The sequence below is a fragment of the Notamacropus eugenii genome, chromosome 6 (assembly GCF_028372415.1).
Source record: "Notamacropus eugenii isolate mMacEug1 chromosome 6, mMacEug1.pri_v2, whole genome shotgun sequence".
NCBI classification, from domain to species: domain Eukaryota; kingdom Metazoa; phylum Chordata; class Mammalia; order Diprotodontia; family Macropodidae; genus Notamacropus; species Notamacropus eugenii.
In genome coordinates this window covers 31014118-31041345 of record NC_092877.1, presented here as the reverse complement: position 1 = coordinate 31041345, position 27228 = coordinate 31014118, and the positions used below count along the sequence as shown (strand labels likewise).

Here is a 27228-nt window from a genome sequence, read left to right as displayed (position 1 = left end):
TTTGTGTCTTGCTCTCTATCTCTCTCCAGTCTCTTCCTCTAAAGCACCTGTGATCTTCCGTCACCTTTCCATTGGTTTATTCCTTCCCCTTCCCAGGCTCTCTCATGTGAGATAGAAGGGGAGTTTCCCAACACTGAAGATTGTACTCTTCTCACTGAAGTATCAGGATATAAACTAACATTTTACACTGTCTTCCAGGCACTGGTACTAGAGATCATGTCATTAGCAAAACTACTTCCCAGAAGGTCCAAATGAAAACATTAAGATGTTTTAGAAAAGTTTTAATTTGAACAATTTATGATTAAAAATACATTATATAAATAATTCCTTCTTTCATAGACTTGATTAAGACTCATTCCTACCTTTACAAAAGACATTACTGCGAGAACACGGGATCAAAGACATTACAAAATATAGCTATAGTCCCACCTATTTAGAAAGACAATATTATACATTGCACTTCTTGTGCAAAGTGCAATAGAATGTTGTTCTGATATGCCAATATAATTTAATTTTATATAGAGTAAATTGTAACTAAGAACAGTTACTCTGTGGAATATCACAGGTACAGAGTATTTCGTTGAAATAATGAATCTTTCCCAGAAGGTAATGTACCTGAGTTCAATACTTTTCATTAATTTTGTAGTTATTAAAGGCTGTACTTATACAAATATATATGTATACATATACACACACATTAAAATAAGAGTCTGCTCTGCATTAAGCAGTCATTAAACATATTTACATCTTTTCTGGGGTAGTACCTGCTCTCCAAAGAAGTATGTTAACATCATTTGTGCTAAACTTTTTTCCTATTAATTCAAATCTTTATTAAACATTTGGTTGGCTACATTAGTGAACATCTGTCGACACTTCAAGCTTTCTCTGTGGGACAAAGAGAGATCCTAGAGAGGTGTTGTGAGCCCCATCCAAATCATCACAAGTTGAAGCCAGAAGTTTAGTTGGTCCTCCTGGTGTTCGGAAGAAGTTTTCAGTCACTAATTGTGATCCTTTGGGTGTCACTGGGACAGGCTGATTGAAAGAAATGGAACAGAAAACCAGTCAAGACTAAATGTATGTTTCCAAGGAGCTTAAAAAAAACCCAGCCTGGCCTAACATTTTTGGAAATACAGCATATCCAGAAACCTGCTATGCAAATCAGGACAAGTTTTTCACCTGGTTTTCTTTGAGGGAAGATGATAATATATCTAGGCAACAACACATTATATACTGAAACCTTGACTTGGGAAGGTCTGATAATGTACCCTGGTAGACTCTGTAAAGGAGAAGAGAAGGACCCTATGTTTACCTCTTAGATTGCCAGGTATAGGCCTACAGGCTGGGGGTGTGGCCAAGAAATGCCATCGATTGATTTCTACATTGTCAAAAGGCCAGCTGGAAGACCAAAGAACTATAGTATAATCTACCATTAACAATATATCAGTCTCCCCAAATGTAGCTTTTTAGACCATATGTGCACAATACATCCTTTACACTCATAAGTTTTGTTTTCATAAGTGTTTTCATACAAAAATGGGGAAAAATAATCTCAGTGGTATTCAGTGGAGCCAATTCACTGCTCCATCATATGATGGATGCTAGGTTATCATCATTCCTTATGTACCCCACATATTCAAAAGGGGAATCCGAACAGTTAGCTTTCATAATGACAACCCTTAAAATGAGAATGAAAAAGCAACTATAAAAAGTGCCAACTAAGGAAGGTGTTCCAACATGAAAATGACATTAGGGTGTGTTAGTATAGCAAACAATGATCATCCACCATTCAGACGAAAGGGAAACAACTTTAGTAGTAAACAGTCCTACCTGCTGTCCTGCAGCCCCAGTGATGGATTGTCCATTCAGCTGATTACGTCCAGGCACAGGTGACTCATGCTTGGTGACCTTTCCTTGCTGCACACCTGTGTTCTCAGATGGAGTGCTAATGGGCTCTACTCTTGGAGACACTGGAACAGAGCCCACACCAGCATTTGCAGACACTTGCACACCTGGAGATATCAGTCCTAAATGTTGCAGGGTGAAGTTCACAATGGCTGAACTTGGGTTTTGGACAGGAATGGAATGACTTGAGGAAGGAAGGGATGAACTGTTGACAACGGGCATGGTTCCTACAGAGGTTGGTGAAACCATCAGTTTCAAAGGTGTAACATGAAAAGTGGGAAAATTCACAGCAGTGAGATCAGATGTTGTCACAGGAATGACACCTGGAAGGCAAAGGTAGAAGACAAACTATTAAAAGGAAAGGCATATGACTGAGAGACTTACATGGCTTGCATACACTTGAGATTCACTCATGTATGAACAGATTTTTTGCTTTTTTCGTATTTTATTTTTCCCCCAATTACACATAAAAACAATTTCAATGCTCTTTTTTTTTTTATATGAACAAGTTTTAAAGCAAACGCACCTGTAATTGGCGAGTTATAGATCCTATTATTTGGAGAACAAGCCCCTGCATTTTCTTTATGAGACAAAATGGACTCTGTACCAAGCGATGGGCACTGTGTGAGAGGAATGAGGTACCCTGATGGAAACAAGGTCTGGAAAACAAGAAGAGATGCTTTTACTATAGAAATATAGTAAAAAAAAAAAAAAAGTCTGCTTTCTTCTTTGACCGCTGGGATTCAGCTCTTTGTCACAGGTGGGCCTCTAGGAGGACAATTATTTTGGAATTGTTCCTTAGTCCTCTGGTGATTTCATGAGGATAACAACACATTCTACTCTTTGGAGGTCCTTAAGGGGTTCTTAGAAATGCTTCTTGTAGATTCAATAAAAGATGGGGTGTCTGCCCAAGATGGGCAATAGAGTCAGGAAGATTCATCTTCCCCAGTTCAAATCAGACACTTACTGGATGTGTAAATCTGGGCAAGTCATTTAATCCTGTTTGCCTCATGATCCTCATCTATAAAAAGAGCTGGAGAAGGAAATGGCAAACCACTCCAGCATCTTTGCCAAGAAAACCCCAAAAAGGATCCTGAAGAATCTGACAGGACTGAAAAAAAACTAAACAACCTCTACCTAAGATACTACCTTTACTGAATACAAATGTGAATTTTCTGAAGAACCAGTAAAGCTCATCCTTACAAAGTGCTGAAATCATGATTTGACCTATGAGACTTAAGGAAAATTATCAGCTTCCAAGGGACCCAGATTAAAATGAAGGTGACAGTTGGACTTGTCACACCATCTATTTCAAAGATTCTTGAAAAATTACAAGGGATAATGTAAATGGACAATGATGATGATAACGTTCTTAATCCCAGAGTTCAGTGATGCGTAAAGGTTCGATGGAAGTTGGAAATTTTAAAAAAAAGTATTTTTAAGTGGGGTCCCACGGTGAAGGTCAGGATAAAAGCCTCCCAATTCCCCCAAATTCAGCAAGTTCTTTCTGAAAATGGAAAGTCTTGACAATCACATCATCTCACCTCTGTCGTTACACTATGCCAGAGAGAGAGAAAACATTTATGAGTCCACAAATGTTTAAAAAGCCCATTTCAACCTGAACGTAAAACCAGCAAAAATGAAAGGCATTCCTTGTACATAAATAACCGTTATTTTATCTGCCATAAGACCCTTTTTCTTTTCCAAGACAATCCTAGAAATAGGATAGAGTAGCAGCCCGGGAACTGGCATCTGAGGACCTGAATTCTCACCCCTCCAAGCCCCACTCTATAGGAAATTGGGCAAATCAGGAATTTCTTTGGGTCTGTTTCCTCATTTATAAAATGAGAGGGTTGGCCTAAATCTCTAAGGTCTACTAAACCAAATTTTTCAGCTTGAAAGGCCCTTTGGGACAGGACTGGGTTTTTTGTGGGATTCTGCTTTTCTTTGTATCCCTGGAGTGGAGCACAAAGTAAGTGCTTTTGTCTGATTAGGATTCTACAACACAGCCATCAAGTATCCAGCTGCTCTTGAACAATTAAGCTGGCTCTAAGTGGTGGGCTTACTCTAATGTTCTATCATGGTAGCAGTGATATACTGGCTTCACAACAGACTATGCCCACCAAGCACCACCTCTGGCAAGCCCTGTAAGCTGAAAATGCTTTCGGTGTGGACCTGGCAACAAGCCACGGGTCTTGATTATATACTACATGGCTATCAACTATATACATGTTTTGTTAGAGTAAGATAATGTTGAGCTACCTGGTACAGTGGAAGGAGTGCTCTTCCTGGAGTCTGAAAGACCTGAGTTCAAATCTGACCTCAAATACCTACTAGCTGTGTTACTGGGCAAGTCATTCAACCTCTGCTTGCCTCAGCTTGCTTCTCTGTAAAATGGAAATAATAGTGCCTACCTCCCAGAGTGATTGTGAGGATGAAATGAGGTATTTATAAAAATGCTTATTACAGTGCCCGCTACATAGTAGGAACTATATAAATGTTAACCATCACTATGAATTAACATAGATAGTTAAAACTAGGAGAAAGATCATCTAAACCAAGTTTCTAATTTTACAGATGAGGAAAAATAAGTCCAGTGCAAGAAAATGACTTGCTCAAGATCCCACAGTTAGCTAATGGCGGAAGCGAAATCTGATTTGTTGTCTCTGTCACCCGAGGACCATTCTAGTCAAGTTGGGGAGCCTCATGGCCTAAAGGTTGGACAAGGAATGACTGATGTTTTTCAGTCACAGCAGCTTATAAAGCTGCTTATACGCTTATGAAGTCTGTCTGCTGAAGCACAGAAGCACTGCCATCTGTATGGGTGGAGGCAGTACCCACACTGGGGCAGTGACATTAAAATCACAGAATCTCAGAGCTGTGAAAGCCTTGGAGGCCATCTCCCCCAACCTGTACTTGCACAGTGATCCCTCTGCATCATTCTAAACAGGTGGTCATTCAGTACCACTTACAATCACTGCTAGATAAATGTCTGGTCCTATTTAGAACACAGTGGATGGAGTGCTGGGGGTGGAGTCGAGAAGACCTGGCTTTAATCCCCCCCTCAAACACTTACTAGCTGTGTGATGCTGGACAAGTCACATAACCTGTTTCCCTCAATTTCCTCAAGTGTAAAAATATAGATAATAAAGCCACCTGTCTCTTTGTAAAGCACTTAGCCCGGTGCCTAGCACAGAGTAGGCATTCTATAGATGCTTATTCCCTCCCCTACCTCTTTCTTCTCCAAAGGCCACTCCAGCCCTAAAACTCTAAAGGGCTGAAGGTTTATAAATGTTGGAAGAAAAAAGTAAAACCTCAGAAGATTATGAAATAGAAGTGATAAAATCCTGAAGTGATTTAGTAACATGTTAGGATCCTGTGACCTCATGTCAAGGTCTCTGAAGTTCACTGAAATATTTCAAACCATTGCCAAGCACACCTCAAGAGCTTAAGAGTGTACCAGCCAAAGAGATCCTCGATTTTGTTTCTTTTCTTAAGAAAAGAAAGCTTCTCTTGCTCAGAAATTACATTAACATCAAAATAGCAGGAAAAAAATCCATATTAAGAGAGGTCATCACGAGGCCAAGATCAACCTAAAGCAGCACAACTTGTTAGCTAGCACCATATAAACAACAGATAATAAATGCCCAGCAGCTTGTGTGTTTTAGGGGATCTCAAACCTATTTATATATACTATTGTCCACGAAAGATTCATATATCTTCAGAAAACTCCTGCAAATGTAACCATAATAGAAGTATGATACTCATTACATATGGAAACTCAGGTGGTGAGGGTAAGTAATTTGCCCAAGGTCAAATGAGAAATTGCTAGCTGAGCAAGAACTGAAAGCCAGTTCCATTTCCACGTAGTGTTTCCTGCTGGATTATGTCATCTTCCGCAGAATTTAATCTATCTACACAGGAGAAGTTAACCTAACATACCAAAATCCTTACAAAATTCACATATCCCAATTCCTAAAACTACCAAGATCCACTCCAAATTTTCTGTCTACACATTTCTTTGTAAATGTAGTTTTGAAGTGAGTTGATGGTGAAAAATTTTGAATTAAGGGGGGGAAGATTTTATAATTTCTTTCCCAATACCTAAATACGTATGTGCCTCTCCAGGCTGTGACTCAGAAAGCAGCTTTTATAGAGACTGTTGTAAGCACACATTCACTTGGTGTTACTTTAACCCATAAATTCCTTCAAACTATTAAACAGGTGCTCGTGTTCCATATAACTGCCAGGAACACAGTTAACTTAGAGCCAGTACTGGGATTGCTTGAAAGCCCCGAAAGTAATCCCTGCCCACAAAGGTTAAGGATGCCTGTGTGGCAATCCCAGGCAGGAGATTAGCTGTCAGAGTGGCTCAGTTGAGGATGCCAGGAAGGGTACTCCCACTTCTACTGAGAAGCTGCTTCTGAGGCTGGCAAGGTTTGTAAACAACTGACCCCTGGGGTGACCACCCGAGGGAGCTCCCTGGTCTGCACAAGGAAGCACTTCACTTACTGCTGGGACATTTTCAAGTCCTTTTAGATCTTCTTTAAGTTTTTTTTTGGAGCTGTTGTCCTCTGGTGCATTCTGTCTCTTCAAACATCTTTCAGCAGTCGGTTCTCTGTCTTCGTTCCTTGAGGTTGGTCCTTCGGACGTGAGCAACACCTGGGTCCCAGGCTTAGCAGGGACATCAGCCTTTATGGCATCACTAGTGACTTTTTCTGTGGTCATTTTAGTAGTTAAGAGATGGGAATTAGTATTATCAGTAGAACCTTTAATTCCAGTTACATTAGTACTGGGAACAGTGTGTACTGAGGAATTGAGGCTTTGGGGTGTCACAGTTTGGGCCTGGGAAGGATGCAGATAGATTGCATATGAGGTACCCGACGGGGCATGAGGCACAATTACAGGCACCGCAGAAGATAAGGGGCTATGAATCAGAGGTAGGACCCCTAGTGGCTGAATGAGAGATGGTGTCTGAGAGGCGGACATGGTTCTGTTGGGCTCAGCATTTGCTAGGAAGTCAAGAGATTGACAATGCACTGGAGGTCTCGTCAATTGCATTTTCACCTTCTTTTTTAGTTCACTAAAAAATAAAATAAAAACCCACACGTTGAAAAACAACAACAACAACCACCATGAAATATTCTTTCATTTCAGGTTTTTGAGTAAAAAAAAAGAAATCAGTGCTTTTATGGGAACTTGTGTTAAAATCCTAGTATTACTGAAAGTACTTGAACAATAAAAACTCCTTACCAGTTCCTAAGTCTAAATTCTTGGATAAAGTAAGGAATCCATGTAAATCAGAGAAAATTAATTCAACACAATTTTAAAACCCCGACCTACCTGGATTGCTCTTCTAATTGCATTTTGCAAATAGCTGCAAGCTGGGCCATTTTACTTGGAAAGGGCGCTGACTTCAGAGAACTCTCAGCTGGTAAAATAGAACGATGTATATTAAGGCAGAGAACAGACACGTTCTTCCATATGAAACCACCACGACGGGAATTGTAAGAAAACATTTCATGTTTTTGTCCTAGAGTCATTAAGCAAATGAAACTCCACAAAATTCTCTTCCTACCACTTTGTTCATGCATGATTTAGAAGTAGAGAATGTCTGAGTGAATAAAGGTTATTGTAACCCTCTAATTTATTGAATTAATCTAATAGATTCTAAACCAATTCAATAAAAATGTTTTGCAGTAGAAAGATCCTATTATTGTCATTGGTATATCCCAATGTCTTCTTCCTCAAATACCTACCTTTATTGGTCTTGATGGGGCTACTGGGAGCAGAACTTATCTTTCTCCGGTCATTTTCTATACTCTTTACTAGTTTTATTAGAGATGGATGCCTGGTAAAGTTTGGTTTCCCGGTGGTAGAGAAGAGATTTTTAGCGCAATGTTCTTTAGAAGACTGAGGTGGTTCCAACTCCGTTGAGTCAAAGGAAGTTATGGGGCTCAGAACTGAAACGCAAGAGATCAATGTATTAAAATACATACAGTGGATTAAATACAGAGGCACTTGAATTAAATATATTCCTCTGAGCACATCTTCAGTAATAATTAGCACAGACCAACATCTCAGTAAAGGGAAAATCAAGAAATTCTGTCATCAGCGGAGAGATACAGACTAAAGACAGATGCTGACAGTGGAATCAAACCAGCTGCATGTTGTAGGAAAAAGAGCCAGTTAGTTACAAAGGTCACTGAGCTGCAGAATCCTAACACTGACAGAGCCTTCTATCCATGTACCTCTCTGAAGTGTTCTCACCATGACATTTCATTCCCTGGACTTTCAAAGTGAAGGTGGGATTGTATTTTTAAATTGTTTGTTTTCCTTTGATTGCCTAGAAACAATTTCCTTGAAGAAGCATTAACAGGGGACACTTTAATGGGAGGTGGTTGCTGAAAGGCTCAATGGTTTTCAACCATTTCGTGTATTTTCGGAGATCATGCTGGAAAAGTCAAATGATTATAAGGTGGTGAGGATAGACAGCTGTAGGAGCCATCCCCTAACATCAATCAATATGCGTCACAGGCTATGGAGGGGCAACAAGCAAGGCTCAGAATAAATGAGAAGATCCTGCTAGACAGCAGTGAGCAGTGATTTCAATGATCACCGTCACATAAGCCTCTCTCTCAAAACCACTGTTATCCTAAGTAAGATATAGGGTTGAGAATCACAGACTGCCACAATCTTCAAAATTATAAGAAACTCACAAAATGCAATAATGAGAATAAAGGGACGATAGTATACTATTAACTATGCCATACCCAAGTAATGGAGGAGATATGATGAGAGGATGTGTGTGACTAAAAAAAAAAGGATGAGCTGGTCATATATCATAGACAAGAAATTAAAATCTGAATATAATACTGGTATGTTTGAGACAAAGTACAGAAGGAATTTTGAGCTGTGATGTCTGGAAACTAAATGGTGGATTTATGAATTATGTGTACAAGAATAACGCAGGGAAAGAACTATGGGGAGGACTCAGATTCAGAAAAGTGCATCAATCAATAACCATTTATTAAGCACCTACTATATTCCAGGCATTGTGCTAGGTATTGGGACGCAAAGACAAAATGAAACAGGAACTGACTTCAAAGGACTTTCATTCTGTTCAGGGAGACAAGGTATAGGACAAACAAACCCAGTAATTGTAGGGAATAACAACAAAAAACCAAAACTCATTAGGGTCTGGGAAGATCAGGAAAGGCTCCATTGAGAGGCTGGTGTCTCAGCTGAGTTCTGAAGGAAATGAAGGATTCTGAGAAGGAGAGATGAGAAACACATTCTGGGCATGGGGAGGAGACGCAGTGTTACGTTCAAGGATCAGCAAAACTGCATAGGATGGAGAAGGGATTAATCAGCCTGGAAAGGTAGGTTGGGCCAGATTCTCAAGGACTCTCAAGGCTAAAGAAAGGAATTTATATTTCACCCTAGTCGTTGTTGTTCAGTCATTTCAGTTATGTCCGACTCTTTGTGACTGCATTTGGGGTTTTCTTGGAGGAGACACTGGAGTGGCTTGCCGTTTCCTCTTCCAGCTCATTTTACAGATGAGGAAACTAAGGCAAACAAGGTGAAGTGACTTGCCAAGGGTCACATGGCTGGTAAATGTCTGGGGCTGGATTCAGGTCTTCCTGACTCCAGGCCCAGTTCTCTATGAACTGCACTATCTAGCTGCCTGTATTTTATCCTAGAGGCAAGAGCAGATCTCTAAGGTTTGTTGAGTATGGGAAGGACTTGGTAAAACCTGACTTGAAGAAAATTACTTTAGCAGTTGGGTGGAGAATGGATTGAAGAGAAGAGAAATTCATGAAAAGGAGGTCAATTAGGGTGCTATTACAATAGTCTATGTGAGAAGTGGTGATAGTCTGCACTAGGATGGTGATCAAGAGGAGTCAAACTGTTGTGGGGGTAGCAAGGAAAAAACTTGGAATGGATACAAGGGGTAGCAGAGTGAGGGCTAAAGGTTAAGTCCAAGTTTGCAAGCCTGGGTGACTGGGAGGATGATGCCATCCTTGCTAGAAATAGGAAAGTTTGGAAGAGGATGGGTTTGGGGTGAACGATGATGAGTTCTTTTTTGGATGTGCTGAATTTGAGATGCCTGTGAGACTTCCCATGTGGAATGTCCATCAGGCACTTGGTGATGTACAACTAGAGCTTTGGAAAGACTAGTGTGGGATACACAGACCTTGTGGTCGTCTATATAGATATGTGAATCCATTGGAGGTGATAAAAGCACCAAAGAGAGAATGTTGATAAGAGGACCTATGGCAACACCTTGGGCTACACCCACTGTGGGGAGGTTTGACAGGAGGCTGGATAATCCATCAAATCAGAAAGATAAGGACCAAACAGAGTGGTAGCAGACCCAAGAGTGCAGTATCACTAAAACTCAGAGAAGACAGAGTATCCAAGAAGGGGGGGGGGGGTCAATGTCAAAGGCCAGAGAGGTCAAAGAGGATGACGAGTAAGAAAAGATAATTCGATTTGACAAATAGATTATTGCTGAGAAGAGGGTAAGAGAGGAAATAGAGGCAACAAACAAACCACAGCTTTTTATAAGGGGCCTGACAGTGAAAGCAATCAATACATGATAACAGCTTGAGAGGAAGGCAGGTGGAGAGAGGATTTTTTCAAGGTTAGGAAAGATGTGACCCTGTCTGCTGGTAGTAGGGAAGTAACTGGTAGAGTGGGAGACAATTAAGATGACTGACGGAATCGTTTTGGGGGCAATCTGCCAAAGAAGGCAGGAGGGGATGGCATCAAAGTTTGTAAGGGAGGGCTGGCCTTGAGAGCCATCTCTTTACGAGACACTAAGAGTAAAAAGGGGGGAAATGGGGGATGTCATCAAGGTATATAGAGAAGGGGAAAGGAAAGAGATCCCAGGCAAATGGTCTCTATTTTCTTGGTAATGTATGAAACAAGGAACTCAGCAGAGAAGGAGATGGGAGGGAGAGATATTTCAAAATATAAACTTGAGGTATGACTGCATAATCTCTTAGGGAGTGGGTAGATAGGGTTCTCTATTTGCATATTTAATCAAAATAGTGGAGCCATGGAAAGGGGAAATAAATACACACCTGTGGTATTTGAACAGATTTCTGGACCTGTCCATTTAAAAGCTGGTTTTCGGCCTCTTTCCTCTGTAACGTGAACTTTCTTGATAAGCTCCAGACTACTCAGTACATTTGCTATATCATATAGCCTTCTAATTTTAGCTGGAATCAAGTAAACAGAGCAATTAATAGGAGATTCCTCTGTTTTGTTTTTCAAAACATTTTCATACAGAAATGAGCACTATGTATATTTAAGATAACCAACCTGTCAAACAAGTAAACATGAGACTACTTTTCTAAGCTACTGACAATATTTTCTTGTTTGTTTTTTTAAACCACCTCAAAAATATGTGATCACATCAGGTGTTCCCTCCAGTCAGACTGTGTGGTACAAGAGAAAAGACACTGAATATGGAGTTAGAGAACCCAGATTTAAATCCTGCTGATGTAAACTTGGGCAAATCATTTAACTTTTGTTAAGACTCAATTTCCATGAACCTGTAAAATGAGAGGGGTTGGACTAGATGGTCTAAGGTCACTTTCAGGTTGGCATCCATAGTCTATGATACAGATAGCAACACGTAGATGCTCATCTTACCCCCAAATTCATCACCTGGTACCTAATTTTCCAGGAATGAGAAAATAATATCCGTAACTTTAAAAATATTTTAAACATAAGAAGGATTTGTTGAGCCTTAAATGAGTGGTAATAAATTTTGAATGAACAAAACCACCTCTTGATGAAAGAAACTGGCATCATAAGGTAATCTCATCAAGAATTATTCTATAGATTTCAATGACTTAATTCTTGAGGGCTCTTTTAATGTATTCTGAAGAATCTTCCAGGTGATGGAAATAGGGCTACAAGCACCATCCACTTTTTGCTATTCTTTGTGATCACAATGAACTTTATAGAGCTTTAAGATTTACAAATGACTGATGAGGCCATAGGGCATGATCTCATTTTATAAGATAAAGAAACTGAGGTTCAGAAAGCTTAGATTAAGTAAGAATGGAGAGCTAGCTAGGGTCAGACGGGATTTGAATTTCTATCTGCTGATGTCGTCTTTCTCTCCAATACACGAAGCTCCTTCTCTGTCATTTCTAACAACTGCACATGACATGACCTAAGATGCAGATGCCTTACTAAGAGACCAAGCCACACTCTCCACTTGTGAAAAGCCAGCCTTCATTGGCGTATATATTTTTTTGAAAAGGCCTACACATGCCTCCCCAGTGATGGGCCACCATAGTAAATGGTAGCCACTTGCAAATTTAGCTGCGTCTTCATAGCTGAGCCAGAGGGTTCTAAACTCCCTGGAGATTTGGCTAAATATACTGATTTCAGAACCAAAGGAAGAATCTACAACTGCGTCTACACAAATAAAATGAAATGGAGAGTGGAACATTGTCTGTTGTAGCCCACCTGTATAATACAGGCTACAATTTTTCCTTGTGGAAATGGCAAATTTTTCAGCCCAAATGACCTGGATTATTGCATGGATTTTCCATTTCCTTCTGTCTTTATAGGTACGTTAACAGGTAGGGAATCTCTATACTTTCTGTTTCACAGGGTTTTGGGGAAGATGATGCTTTGCAAACCTTAGCCGAGCTATGTAAGGGTAAACTGTGATTATGACGGTGATAAAGAGTATGTTTATCCTTAGCATGGCAGAGATATTCCATATGAACAGTTCAATTATGTGATAAAAATGTTTCCTGCTAAGCTGTCACAGATAAAAGACTGCTGGGTGCCTTACTGAGAGTAAAAATAACAACAAATAATTATATTGCTTCTTAAGTTTTGCAAAGTACAATCACTCCATCCTCACAAGGGGGAGGGGCTGTTGCTGTTACAAGTTTACAGGATAAGAGACTTAGGATGGTGATCATCAGACGAAAGTGATCCTCAGAAGCGATCTAGTAGAAGGTATTGGAGACTTCTTTGGTTAATGACTTGGTTGCCCAGGGTCACACATTTAGTTATTGTCAAAGGCAGGTTTAGAAACCAGGTCCTCTGACTCCAGAGACAGCTGTTCTTTCCACTGCACCAAGAACCTCTCTGGGCAACCTAAAGATGCTTATGATGCTTTTAGCAAATGTGAGTATGTTTGGCTGTAAGTGCCTGAGGATGGATGCCAAAAAAATAAATAAATAAAAAGATTTGTCCTCAGAATGTTAAGAGAGAAAACACATGCTTATGTCTTGCTTTAGCCAGTTTGTTTTATGTCTGTCTTAAAATCCTGAGGCTTTTGAGGACAAAAAGGGAAACAGGCAGCACTGTCTGAGCCTTGCTTTCCCCCTCAGAGTTCACCAGCTTTGGGTTTTCGCTCATGGCCAGGACTCTGGGAATGTATCACCCCCTCCTTGCTTTCTGTATTCCATTTAGTCTCTAAGGCACTAACTAGTCTTTTTCACTTACAAGAGGCAGAAAGGGCACTGAACTAGGAGACAGGAGGCCCATGTTCTCCTTTCAACCATTCCACTCCCCAGCATGTCAACTTGGTCTGTCATTTAACTTCTCTTTGGAGCAATTTCCTTGGATGCAAAATGAGGAGATGGAACTAAATTCTGTGAGGTCCCTTCCAGTTTCTAACCTCAGTTTCTTCAGTGATGGTACAGTAGAAAGAACACTGAATTTAACATTGACTGATGTGTTTTCAAAACCTATCCCTGCCATTTGGTACATGTGTGACCTTTGCCAGGTCACAATCTCTCTGGGTCTCAGTCTCCACTTCTGAAATACCAAAGGGTTGCACTCCAGGGCCTTGAATTCCCTTTCATCTCTAAGTCCATGATGCTAGATTTATCTGTGGCTGATGTCAGGGGTTATTCTGCAGGCCACCTTAGAAAGCCGGAGGCAGGAGGGTCCATCAGGAGAATGGGCTCTCTGGTCTGCGTCAAAGCCCCATCTGGGAGAGAGCTGACTAAGCTGGGGTTTCCAGGCTTCTCTTTGCTACGTTTCCCCTTCTACAGTTTGCTGGGATTCCCACGGGCAAGAGAATTCAGGCAGCAGTGGCCGCTCTCCATCCTTTGCTCAGGGACTCTCCTGGCCGTAACTCCCTCCTCTTCTAGTCCATTTTAATGCTTCATTGAAATGAAAGTAGTACCTCCTCCACAAAAGGGGTCATGAGGTGGGAGTGAGGGTGATGGTGGAGGCAGGAGCCAATGTTTTCCTAATACACCTGCCTCTCTTAGAGGCTTCCTGGGTTTAGAAGAAATTTAAAATATTGTTCTTTGTTTATTTTGAACTCTAAATATCCTGACCAAAATTCCTTTTCTAGAAATAAGACCTACTATGTTTTTGGGCACCTTAGAAAACAATTAGAGAGCTATTATGGCATCAAAATTGTGTCTCTGACAAAATGAATCCTAGCTGTTTGATTTAAAGCAGCAATATCATAGCTTCCAAAGGAATTTAAAAACACAGCCTGAGAGGATGTGATTATATACCAAGTCTATATTAATAAATTCTCAAAATGGATTCAAACATTCAGTAAATCTAAGCAAACAAGGACATACCAGCAGCACACTTACTTTTAAACTTGCTTTTATCCAAATCTTCTACATGGTCCTCACCAATTAAAATTTTGGCAGCAACTTCAAGGCTGACTATCTGAGGGGTCGATACGAGAAACAGCATTACAAATTTCTGGCTCATCACTCTTAAAGACTTGTCTTTTCGGCTATTTACAGAAGCTATGCAAAGAGAGGAAAGGGATTAAAAAATTAAAACACAAGGAGAAGCTGAACTATATATGGTAAAATAAGGTCAAAAAAACAACCTATCACATTCATGACGACAATAAAATTTTGAAAATACCTGACAAGAGTTTTTTTTAGCACTTTATCAAGAAAAAGAAATCCATGTAAACTGCTCTTTTCAAAAAGTCTCACCTGCTCGAAATTCTACTCCAGGAAGTTCTACAAAGCACATCTCGGAATGTCCATTTTGGCCAGAGCTGGGTTTCACTGCAGCCTCTTCATTTTTGTCACTATTAAAGTCAAACTCTTGCTCATATTCTTTCTTCTTGATCATCATGATCTGTTCTGCATATTTGTTCTCCATACCAACACTTTTCAGAGTTCCAAGGGTTTTGTTGAGATTATGACGCCCATGCCAAGTATATCTGTTCTTTGCCAGGCGACTGACCATATGCAAACTTTCTAGGACATTTACAATATCATAAATGCGTCTACGCTCAACATCTACAAAGAAAGGATAATTGACAATTACTTTCAAATTACCTGAAGATTCTTTAGGAGACTTTAAACTGAGTACATTTTTCTTCATCAATACAACTGCAGTTTTATCGATGAAGTTTTAACTAATATAAAAGCATTAACTTCGAGCACATTGACCACGTAACTGGGAAAACACATGAAATATACATCTCTGGGTCATGTTTTCAGTCCATCTTTGACAATTATGGTTAACACTGGGTACAAATAATTCTGTGATATAATATATTTAGAGTATTCAGTATTTTGGAATGCCACAAATAACGTAGAATTCACATTTGTTCAATACCTTTCATTCAGTCACAATGGCTACTATTCTTCATTCTAAATGGCTACTATGGCCTTTAAAAACAAAGAACTAAAAAATAAACACTGCATCGAGAATGGTAATAACATCGATTCAATGAGATGATTACAATCAATCTGTGACCATATTCATGGACATTCCCTCCAAGGATGAAGAAAGCAAACCATCTATGCATGCCATTCCTATGAGTTTTGTTCATGTCTCCCACATGTTCATCAGAAGAGGTCCACCCACGTGCTGCAGCCTTCCTCACTTTGTCTGGACATTGCAAGGATGTCAAAGGAGCATGGTCCGATGGTTATCCCTCACTATCACCACATAACCAGCCCATCTTCTTTCTCTCTCACATATTTCTTTGATGGCATCCTTTGCTCCTTTGTAGTTCCTTATTTGTAATACGCTACAAGCCTGTTCCTGTCCATCATGTGCCTCTCCATTGCCCTCTGAGTGATTTTCAGGTTTAATTCTTTGGAGTCACTAATATTCCACAATTTGTAGTCAGAGTACAACACCAGAAGAACAGTGGCATTAAAAATGCTGATTGTATCAAGTTCCAGAACATTGTAGAGCTTCCTGCAAGACATCCATAATTGTTTAAAAAAAGAGTTTGATCTAACTATCTACACAGGAAAACCAAGTGGATGAAGAATGCTTATTGTCCTGATTATGACATGCAGTTGGATGGACAGTCTATAGAGCTCATCCATCAGAAGATAAATACATATCTATGCACATACATACTGTACAAACACTACAAGTGGACAATGAGTTGAACTCATAATTGAACAGGAGGAGGAAAGCATGCTGGATTGCCTTTGGAAATTGGCAAAGTTCTTTTAATGATCCCAAACTTCTTCCTGAAACAAAGGTCCATCTTTTTAAAACAAAGTGATATTATGGACAAAACAGACCAATCCAAGTTGAATAATCTTTTAATGTGACATTTTAGCTGTTAGTATATTTAATATGTATTTTAAAGCTTAAAAAACCCTTAGGATTTGAGCTATTTTCTCTCTAAGTTGATATGTTACGTTATTAGTAGTACATAGTCATATAATCATAGCTAGTAGTTCTATTGATTTATGATTTATATGTTACATGCAGATATTTTGATCCACTTTAGTAACTCAAAATATAGCTAGATATCCATTTTTAGTTTTAAAATATGATTTAATAATTTTGCACTTATATGAACACATATGGTATAGCTTTAAGGAAGAGGGAAGTGGGAGGGTAGGATGTAAAAAGACCCAGAGAAGCAGCTCCAACAACTTTTCATAGCACATTGTGCTAAGATTAATGAACTTAACAAATTCACTAATCTTCATGATGACATTGAGGTTGTTTAATTCCCACTTTAAAAACCTGATAAACAGATCCATAGCTGAAAGCTAGAGGTAATGAGTGAATGCAATAAGTCAAAGACTGAGCCTGGATAAGATTTCATAGTTAAGGTCTCATAGGATCCTAGACTTAGAGTCAGAGTATACTTTAGAGACCACATAGTCTAACTCCCTCATTTTACAAATGAAGAAATGTTGACTAAGTAAGAGGGGGGAAGTGACTAGCCCAAGGTCACATAGCTAGTAAGTAGCAAGAGTAGCATTTGAACCCAGGTCCCATGACTTTCCTGATTTTCCATTGTATCACTTTCTTCACGAAACCATTTTTGCCTTCGGATGTTACAAATCTTTCTTTTAAAAATCACAAGCCATAGAATGTTTTTGGAATGTACTTATACCTTCACAAATATCCTACTCCACTTGCATCTTCAAGACATGGGAAGAGGGTTTATGTTGTATTCTCCAAGGCTACACTAATGGAATACATTAAAGTATAAGCCTGGCAATCAACTATGTAAATGGGGTCCAAAGCTGAGTCTCTATTTACAGAGAAATCCCTCATCAGAAATTCCAGGAAGGAATTTTTCCTCTATCACAAAAATGGGCAGAAAATCACACAAAATTCACACAGTTCTTAGACTATCTACAAACATTAATTTAACATAATTGTATGCTAAGTATGCAACAATGGCAAATAAAAACTATTCAGTTGTTACCTTAGAAACTTACTATTTCAATATGGCTATATTCAAGTGATAAAAGATTATTTAGATGAGAACAGATTGCCATGAGTATATATTTGTTGTTCATGTTCAACTCTTCATGACCCCATTTAGGAGTTTCTTGGCAAAGATACTAGAGTAGTTTGCAATTTCCTTCTCCAGCTCATTTTACAGATGGGAAAGCTGAGGCAGACAGGATTAAGTGACTTGCTTAGGGTCACACAGCTACTAAGTACGCGAGGCCAGATTTGAACTGGAGAAGATAAGTCTTCCTGATTCTAGGCCCCGCACTCTGTACCACAAAGCAGCCCATATGTATATATATCAATGTGTAGTCATTTTAATTATTAAATATTCACATACACATACACACATTTTATATACTTACTGAGCTCTTCTGCTACTTCATCAAGACAAATGTCATTATTCACAGCAGGGTTAGGATAGTTAGGATATCGTGCTAAAAATTTATGACATAATAATCCTAAACTTTTTTCTTTACGACTGGGTTGAGATTTCTCATATTCATCTCCAGATAAATGTTCCTGCACAAGAAGATGAAAATTATTTTAAATATAGAAATATAGGACTTGACAGATTTATGAGAGGCACCTGCACTTAATGACTAATACTTATACCATGTGCTATAGCTTCAACAGCTGCAAAACTTTGAGAAAGGAAATATACTAGCAAACCTTACTTGGCAGATTTGAAAGGCAATCCAGAACTAAAAATACCAGCATCCCAGAATCCTTAATTCTCTATTTTCTTTGGCTAAAACCTTTTGTCTTATTCTGAATTAGCTACATGGCAAAGATCTCTTAAAATTGTTCCTACTGTCATTCTTTCAACATCCTCACTGGTGTGGTCAAACAGTATCCTGAGCCCTTGAAAAACCTACATGTAAACAATCTTTGGCCTCAAGGATTCCACTCCTATTGTCGGACAATCCTCTTTTCTGATCTCTGTTTCGGATTTCAGGACTAGCAGCACTGATCAACATTTTAAGGTTTGCTGTTGGTGTCCATGGTTCACCTGGAGAGATTTCCTTAGGCTTTGTAGGTGTTGTTAATGGTCCAAAGTTAGGCTGAATCTCTGCTAATACTGAATTTGGAGCAGTGGACTCCTTCTGTGGAGTTTTTATCAATATCCTTTTATGTGGCTCAAAGAAATGGTTTTCCTGTAATCAGAAAATAAAAAATTACACGCATCATAACAAATAACCATCTTTGTCTTAATGAACTTACAAAAAACACAGGAAGGAGACCTGAATTCTAGCTGAGCTCAATTTCTCCATCTACAATATAAGATGATTGGACTTGATAAAATTGTGGAATCTCAAAGGTGGAAAGAACCTCAGAGGGCATTTATTCCAACATGTCCCCAGATAGTTATCTCCTTTTCAACATTCTCAGAAAGTGGTCATCCCGCCTCAACTGATGACATTCAGTGAAGGAACTTACTGCCACCAATAGAGTCCATATGTATTTCTCGTCCAAGGTCTGTTTCAGCTTTAAACTTTATTTGTTTTTAGGTTTATAAATATTGTCTGAAAATAAAACTCAGGAAGATTTATTAAAAAAAAAAGGAATGATAATTTCCATCAACAATCTGCCAACGTGTTAGGGTCCTGTGACGTCTGACAAAGACCTGTCTGGAAAAAAAAGGGAAGGGCCAAGAAAGATTTGGAATCAAAAGACTTGAATTCAAATCCAGCTCTGCATTGTACATCCTGTATGACCTTGGGTAAATAGTTTAGCCTCTGAGTCTTCATTTACTCATCTATAAAATTTAGGCATTGGACCAGGCCTTCTCCATCTCTCAATCCTAGGACCCCAAGATATCATCAAGGAAAGATGTCACTGTTATTAACCTCATAAACCAGTGTCATTAGACAGCCCTTGCTAAAGTCTGTGTCTAACATTTCAAAAACAGCTCCTAGAATAGACCAATGCTCAAGACTTTCCAGAGACACACAGAACATGGGAATCACAAGTTCAGAACACAGGAAAAGTCACGAAGGAAACTAGACTCCCTAGAGCTGAATCGCTTTGCTGTCAATACAATAAGCTCTCTAGTCACAGAGTAAGGGCCTGTTTAGGTAACATGACCCTAGAGAAGCCTGGGCTTTCTCTATTTTCGTACATTGGCCTATAGGCAGGAAGCCTTGCTGTAGGAGAGAGATTAATGCCTTACTCGGCATATTGATAGCAGATAACATCTTTCTGTTCCTAGAGCTCTGCTACTCTGCCTCCCTCATTACAGTAACAGAACAACCATTTAATATCACCACTCCAACAGCTAAAACCATCAAAATGACCTAGTAATCAAACATGGCCTCAAACCTTCTCTATCTAGTGATTCGACCCATTTCAAAAAGTCTTCTTAGTTTGAAATGATTTAGAACTATCACAGTGTACTATATGATGATAGATTAATTGGTTATTCACATTATTGAACAAGCATGAGTCCAGACCGGTGGGGCAATGGAGATATGGAATGAATTAGGGCTGGCCCATGGTCATACTTAGAAGCCAAAGCCAGGAGAAGACAACAGACTTCCTGACCAGCAGAGGGCGACAGACCTCCTATCAGGAGTATGGCATAATGGCTAACTCTCAGTTATTTCAGGGCCCGCCATTTGCATCCTAACCACAACTAACTTTGGTGGTTTCCTTGGTTCCTGCCTTCAGCAATTCTAATTCCTGCCTTTCTCCCTTCTAACAAGGAACACCATGACTTCATCAGAATTAAAAACGCTGGTGCCCCAAAGAGAATGGCCAAATCCTAATGAATGAGAGTACGTTACTACAGGTGACTTGAGAGTAAGAAGTAAAGACCAAAAGGATTTTCCTAAAAAGCCACCATGTCATTTCCCTACTCAATAACCGCCAGTGACTCCCTTTCACTTTTAGAATGAGATATCAACTCTTTCTTTCTGGCATTTTAAGGAACTTTCAAGCCTATTCCCACTCTACCTTTCCAGTTTTATCAGATATTCCTCCCTGTAAGCACTCTCCTGTCCAGGCAAACAGCTCCCCCACTATTCCTCACATGCACTACTCCATCTCCTTTGCACTGGCTGGTCCTCAGGCCTGAATGACACTCCCTTCTCACTTCCATATCTCAAAATCCTTCAAAATTCAGTTCAAGTACCAATAGAGTGAAGCAGGTAGAGTCAAGAAAATAACATACCCAGTAACTACAATGTACAGAAAGAACTATACACCAAAAAACTGACAGTTGTTGCTCCATCATGGCCGATCCTTTGTGACCCCTTTTGGGAGCTTTCTTGGCTAAGATACTGGAGTAGTTTGCCATTTCCTTCTCCAGCTCATTTTACAGATGAGGAAACTGAGGCAGACAGGATTAAGTGACTTGCTCAGAGTCACACAGCAAGTAAGTGTCTGAGGCCGGATTTGAATTCAGGTCTTCCTGACTCCTGGCCAGGTGTTCTATCCACTGCACCACCTAGCTGCCCCCACATCAGTAGTAAATGTATTTTAAATTATGTAGACCAAGCAAAAATCATTCAGCTGAGCATGTTTTCATACTTGTTTTCAATCTAATAATCAATCTGGTGCTCATTTTTTTTTCCTTTCTAAAAAATACTATTTGTTCTATAGGATGGCTCTCTGTGAGGGGGAAAGAGAAGGGTACTTGGAATAACCATGATCATGTAAGAAACAGAAGATATCAATAAAAACTTATTTTTCAAAAAATTCATTTATTTTATACATGCTTACACACACACACACACACACACACACACACACACACACACACACGCATGCTTTATTCCCTGGTAGAATATAAGCTCCTTGAGGCTAAGGACTGTTTCATTTTTGTCTCTGTTATCTCCAAACATGTAAGGCACATAAAAAGGACTTATTAACTGGTTAATTGCAGCAGCATAAAATGTATCATCAATGGTCTCTGTGACTGAGAGAAGATGGCCTGGTCATGAAACAAAAATGAAAGGATGATAGCCTATATCTTGCATCAGTGTCCAGGAAACACTGAATACTAGAGAACAGTCTCTAGCACAGTGAGTGTATCCCCTGAGTAGAATTTACTGAAGGATAGGGACAAGAATTATACAGGACAAGGTGTGGATGGGTTATAATCTGCACAGGTAAGAGGTGAGATCAAAGCCTCATCAAAGCATCTATTCTAAACTTGAAACTGGAGGACGCAAAGCCCTATAATAGTGTATTATACTGATGATCACAGACTCACAGAATGTTAGAACTGGAAGAGGCCTTGGTGTAGTGGAAAGAAGATTAGATCTGAAGTCAGGGACCAGGGATGAACTCCTAGCTGACACAGTCACTGACTGTGTGACCTTGGGCAAGTTCTTGGACATCTTCATCTATAAGATAAGGAGGATGACCTCCTATAGTCCTTTTAAACATGAAATCTGTATATGAACCTCTCCAACTCCTTTGCTTTAAGGAGAAACTGCAGTATAGAGGGAGTAAAATAACTCCCAGGATCCCAAGCACAGATAATAACTAGCCAAGGTAGGGCAGCGCTTGGCTCAGCAAACTGCCAATTCAGAGCTCTTTTCCCTATTTCTGTCAAGGGCACCAACATCTTCCAGACACTTAGCTTTGCAACTGTGGTTTCCTTCCCCCTGCCCAATATATCCAACCAGTGGCTCTATCTTATCCTCTCTATAGCCACGATATCTTTTACAGTTTCCCTTTTCTCCATGCTCAGAGCCACCACACAGGCTTGGGCCTTCATCATCTCCTGCATGGCTATTCCAACAGCCTGGTCTCCCTGCCTCAAGCCTTTCTCCCTACTTCAATTCATCCTCCACCATCACCAAAGTGATTTTCCTACAGAGCAAGACAGACTGTGTCATTCTCCTACTCAGTAAACTCCAAGGGCTCTTATTGTGTGTAGGTACGAAATAAGCTCTTTTGTTTAACTTTTAAAGCCCTTTACAACCTGGCCCTAGCCTTACTTTTGTAATCTAATTACACGTTACACGCCCTTCCACACTCTGCTGTCGCCCAACTTGCCTTACTCTCCCTTACATGGGATACTCCATGTCCTGTCTCCAGGAGAATTCACTGGCTGTCTTCATCATGTTGGAAACGTACTCTCCCCTCTTTTTCCTTCAAAATTCTGCTCAAGTGCCATCTTCTACATGAAGCTTTCCCAGATGCCCCCATGTCCTACTGCTCACCCTCTTCCTCTGGCTCAAATTTATTCTGTTTGCTTATTTATGTATAAAGGGGCTCCCTTAATAAAATGTAAGTTCCTCAAGGATAGGGGCTTCTTCTGCTTTTGACTTTGTATCTTTTAGGGGTCTAATACAGTGCCTGGAGTACAAGAGAAACTCAATAAATACTTATTGATTGATTTCTATTATTGGTTCAACACAGAAACAAGTCTGTTCTTACTTCTCAGTAACTTTACATTCTTGGATTAAGGAAAATCCATATGAGTTTAGTTGGACCTGATAGTAATCCTTGTTAGCATCCACATCAGAGATGCTGACCAAGTGAGAAGATTTTTCATGAGAGAGACAAATCACTTAGTAATGGCTTTGATTTCTCCAACTCTGGGAATTAGAAGGAAGTCAATGGTTGCTATTCTACTTCAACTAATGGCAATCAGAAGCATTCTGAATCTTCCTGTTTTATGGGTAAGTTTAACTTTTGGGAACAAAAACACCCAGCTATTTGCATAATTTCTGTGGTATATAGTGCATTCATCTGGATAGTACTTCATGAGAACTGGGGAAAAAAATTGATTACCCTTGGTAAAAGAAATCAACTCTGCAATCATGTGAAATCAGATTCATGGAAGAGTACTCAGCAAAATCTTGGTGTTGTACTACCCTCAGAAATGTCAAATTGAAAACGAAAATACAGTTTAAAACTGTACTAAGACTTTTGAGACACCATGCATGTCATTTACTTCTTTTCTAGAACTGACGTGGTCATATGTCTATTCTTATGGCACCTGTACATCCACATTTTTATTAGTCAGTTTTTAACCTAAACTACTGAAAATTATACAATAATTTCATAGATCTAGGATAAAGTGCCATAGGGCTTCCTTCCCCTTTTTTTTTCAAACAAATTTGACTCCAACAAATTAGCTTTTTTAACTCCCCCTCCCCCAATCTTTAGAGAGAAATGTGTAGAAGAGGATGTGGCCTTAATAAAGCATACATACACACAAAAATAACAACGTCCTCCCCACCAAAACCTAGCACTATTTAATATAATTCTAGGCACCATTTTCTTGAAAAGAAAAGAAAAAACCCTGAAAGTCAGAGTAAAGATAAGAGAGCATTACATTTAAAACTGTAGTAATGGATATGGAAATCACAATACCTTCTCATTCTCCATTTTGTAAACTCTTCATATATTTCCTTAAAAATTAGAGATGCTGATTTAATCCTAGAAATTCTGATGGCTCATACATGCCAGTATATTTATTTTTTTAAATAAATTTGTAATATCCTTCAAGAGAAAAGAAGAAAGTTAATAAGAAAAGGGAAAATATAATGGATAAGAGAAAACAATTTATTGGAAATTCTAACGCAGACCCCCTATATCCCCAGCTCTCTGAAACAAAAATGAAAAACAAAAGGAAATGAGCCACTGGTATAGATATGATAACCAATGATAACTTCTCAAAATTCTGATGGAGGTATAATTACACAATGATGGAAATAATTTCAAATTACGTCTATTTCCCAATGATAAGCTTTCAAAAGTTTGATGAAGGTGTGATTAGGAAGCAAAAAACAATTGAAAAAATTTTAAGTTAGGGCTTTCGATTAAAAAGAAAACACATCGATGACCACAGCAGACAGAATTTCATTAATATGAGGAATTCTCCGTGAGGAAATTCCCTCCACTGATGCAGATAGACCTGCAGCTCCATAATGAATGCTGAGCATTCATCACTATAATTTTTTTCCAATAATCAAGTTTGCCTTTTAACTCCTTGGTCCGCCGATTCCCGGCCCAGGCCTTTATTTACCCGGGAAACCTAGAAGGTGTCCTGCCGAGAGCCCTCGGGGCTCCCAGGGGCCTCTAGCGCGGGCCCACAGAACTTCCCCCTCCGCCTAACTGCCCCTCCCCTCCGCCCACCTGGAGGACAGTTCCTTGACAGCTTCCTCGTGGTCTCCAGGGTAACAGACCCGGACCAATGAGAGGCCCGGCTGCCGGCCCGCGATTGGTCCTCCGCACAGGGGGCGGGCCCCAGCCTTCAGACTTCGATTTAAAAATTTGGCGGGGAAAACCCGGGCAGCGGCGGGTGCCGCCCAGCAGAGCGCGGGGATGGCGAGCCGGAGGGCGGGCAGGTCGGCGGGCGACCCCGCGCCCGGGCCAGCCTCATCCCCCTCAGACTCCCCCTCCCCCCGGGGAGCCCCCGGCCCCCTGCCCCGCCCCCCTCAGCGCGGGAGCTCGGCTCCTCCTTCCGCGGGCGCCGGAGGGGGAGGCGGGAAACCGCCGGTCGCCTTCCCGCCCCCTCGGGCCTCCCCCCAACTCGGCCCGGCCGGGAGACAGCGACGGTGCGGGGTCCGCGCAGGGGCCGCGGCGGTCCGGCCGCTCCCGGGAGCCCCTCACCTGTCGAGGTGGGCGGCCCCCGGCGGGAGGGAGGGAGGCCGCCTCTGCAGCTCCTGCCGCTCCTCCTCCTCCTCGTCCTCGTCCTCGTCCTCGCCCGAGCCTCCGGATCCCGCCGCCGTCGTCCGTCGGTCCGACGGTCCGTCCAGGTGTCACTTGGAGGTGGGTGTGGAAGGCGCAGCGGGAGCGGCCGTCGGTGGCCCGGCGGGAGGCGGCGGAACGGCGGGCGCGTGACCTTCCCGGAGCCCCCGATTTGAAATTAACCCGCTGTCGGCGCGAGCGGCTCGGACGGGTTGGATCTGGGAGGGCCGCTCCCCGGGGCCGCCCCGCCCCGCTCGGGGCCTGCTCGGCCAATCCGAATCTCCCGCCAAGGGCCGCGAGCCAATCAGAGGCCGGCGCCGCCCTCCCCGCGAAGTTGGGCGAAAAGTTAAGAAACTTTTTTTTTTTTTTTGGCTCCACTCAAGTCCAGGAGGGATTCGCCTCGTACCTGGGAGCGGGCGGGGGTCGCGGCCCCGGCTCCCCCGCTCTCCAATGGGCTAGCCGGGCCCCTCCGGCAATGGGGAGCGCCCACCTGCCCACCCCACCCTTCTCACCTTTCGGAGCTGGAGCAGGAGGTAGCGGCGGGGGCCGCCCTCTCCTACACGGTTAACCAAACCGGGAGAGTTATGGCTCGAAACGAGCCCCCGCTGCCAGAAACCGGGGCCTGGAGACGGGCCCCGCGTCACCGTTTTGTGAAAACGGGGCCCCTGTGGCCAAAAACGGGGTCCCTGCGGAGCGAAAGAGGAGAGTTGAGGTGTGGAGGGAGTTTAAAGCTGAAAACCCGCCAACTCCTCCGACTTCCCTCGCATCTTCCCCTCCCCCTTCCCAGCGGCCTGAGCCCGGAGGTAAACCTTGAAGGTCATGCAGGCACCCCCTCCTCCTTTACAGATGGGGAACCTGAGTCCCCGAGAAGTAGGACCTTTTATAGATGTATATGTAGAAATGCTGGCGCTTGTTTCTTTCCCTGTCCTTGGCTAACTTTCCCTCTCCCGCTCCTCTCTTCCTCTCTTGCCCCCTCTCCCTTCCTCCCCCTTCTTCTCTCCCTCTTTTTTCCTGTCTCCCTCCTTCCTCTCTCCCTTTCTTTTCCTCTTTCCCTCTCTTTTTCTCTCCTCTCTTTTCCTCTCTCCTCTCCCTCTCTCCCTTCCTCTTCCTCTCTCTCTTTTCCTATCTCCCTCCTTCCTCTCTTCCTTTCTTTTCCTCTTTCCCTCTCCTTTCCTCTCTCCTCTCTTTTCCACTTTCCCTCTTTCCTCCCTTTCCCTCCCTCCTTTCTTTCGTCTCTCTCTTCTACCCGCTGGCGTTTCTGGTTTTGCTAGACGTTGTTTCCTATTGCCCAACTCCCCCCAGATAGGAGCAATCACCCATTTTACGTTGTTTAGTCTGATTTCTTCATCTTATTCTGTAACCCTCTCTTATTTTGTTGTCTCTTTTCTGTAAGCCACCTAAAGACTCCGTGGCCTTGCTTCTCCAGTCCAATTGGCTTACTTTATGTGGCAACAAATCACTAGTTATTTACTTCGAACCAACTGTATTCTTATATTGTCCCCCCCCAAGATAAGGGCCACAAGACATCTCAGTTGTGTACAAAGAAAAGGTTTCTCCACTTACATTCAACCTCAGGTTGAAAATTCATAGCTCGTGCTCTGGAGAACCTTTCCTTTCTTCTTGATTTTCTCAAGATTGCTTGGGAGAGTCCAAGCAAATGGAGTGAAAATGTTTTTTCAGGGACTTGTAGGAGACCTATAACCTAACTGGGTGATATATTGCTGAAGTACACATTTTGACATCACATGGGTTTTTGGGGATTTGTGTTTTAAATACAGGCAGTCTGCATTTCTGATTTAAAAAAAAAAGGTCAGTAGGTTATAGGCTAATGAAACATTATTTATAAGCAGAATGAAGTAATTGGCATTTTTTTTGCCAACTTGGTATATAGTTTTACAGTCATCATATTTAAGATATCTACTTGAACACTTTTCCCAGATAACCCAGATCAAGACATAAGTGTGTGTGTGT

General features: G+C 41.2%; 1 protein-coding gene across 1 annotated transcript; it reads right to left on the bottom strand.

Annotated features, from left to right (window-relative positions):
- Window positions 1–266: 266 nt before the first annotated feature.
- On the bottom strand, window positions 267–25268 carry E2F8 (E2F transcription factor 8). The gene is made up of 13 exons (XM_072619356.1): window positions 25180–25268; window positions 23938–24066; window positions 18483–18761; window positions 17970–18126; window positions 14865–15176; window positions 14505–14666; window positions 10992–11129; window positions 7662–7865; window positions 7246–7333; window positions 6415–6985; window positions 2429–2561; window positions 1828–2225; window positions 267–1032 (listed from the first exon to the last, which is right to left on the bottom strand). The coding sequence occupies exons 2-13, from the start codon at window positions 23950–23952 to the stop codon at window positions 853–855; spliced, it is 2637 nt and encodes an 878-aa protein (XP_072475457.1). The 5' UTR covers window positions 23953–24066; window positions 25180–25268; the 3' UTR covers window positions 267–852.
- Between the last annotated feature and the right edge of the window lie 1960 nt (window positions 25269–27228).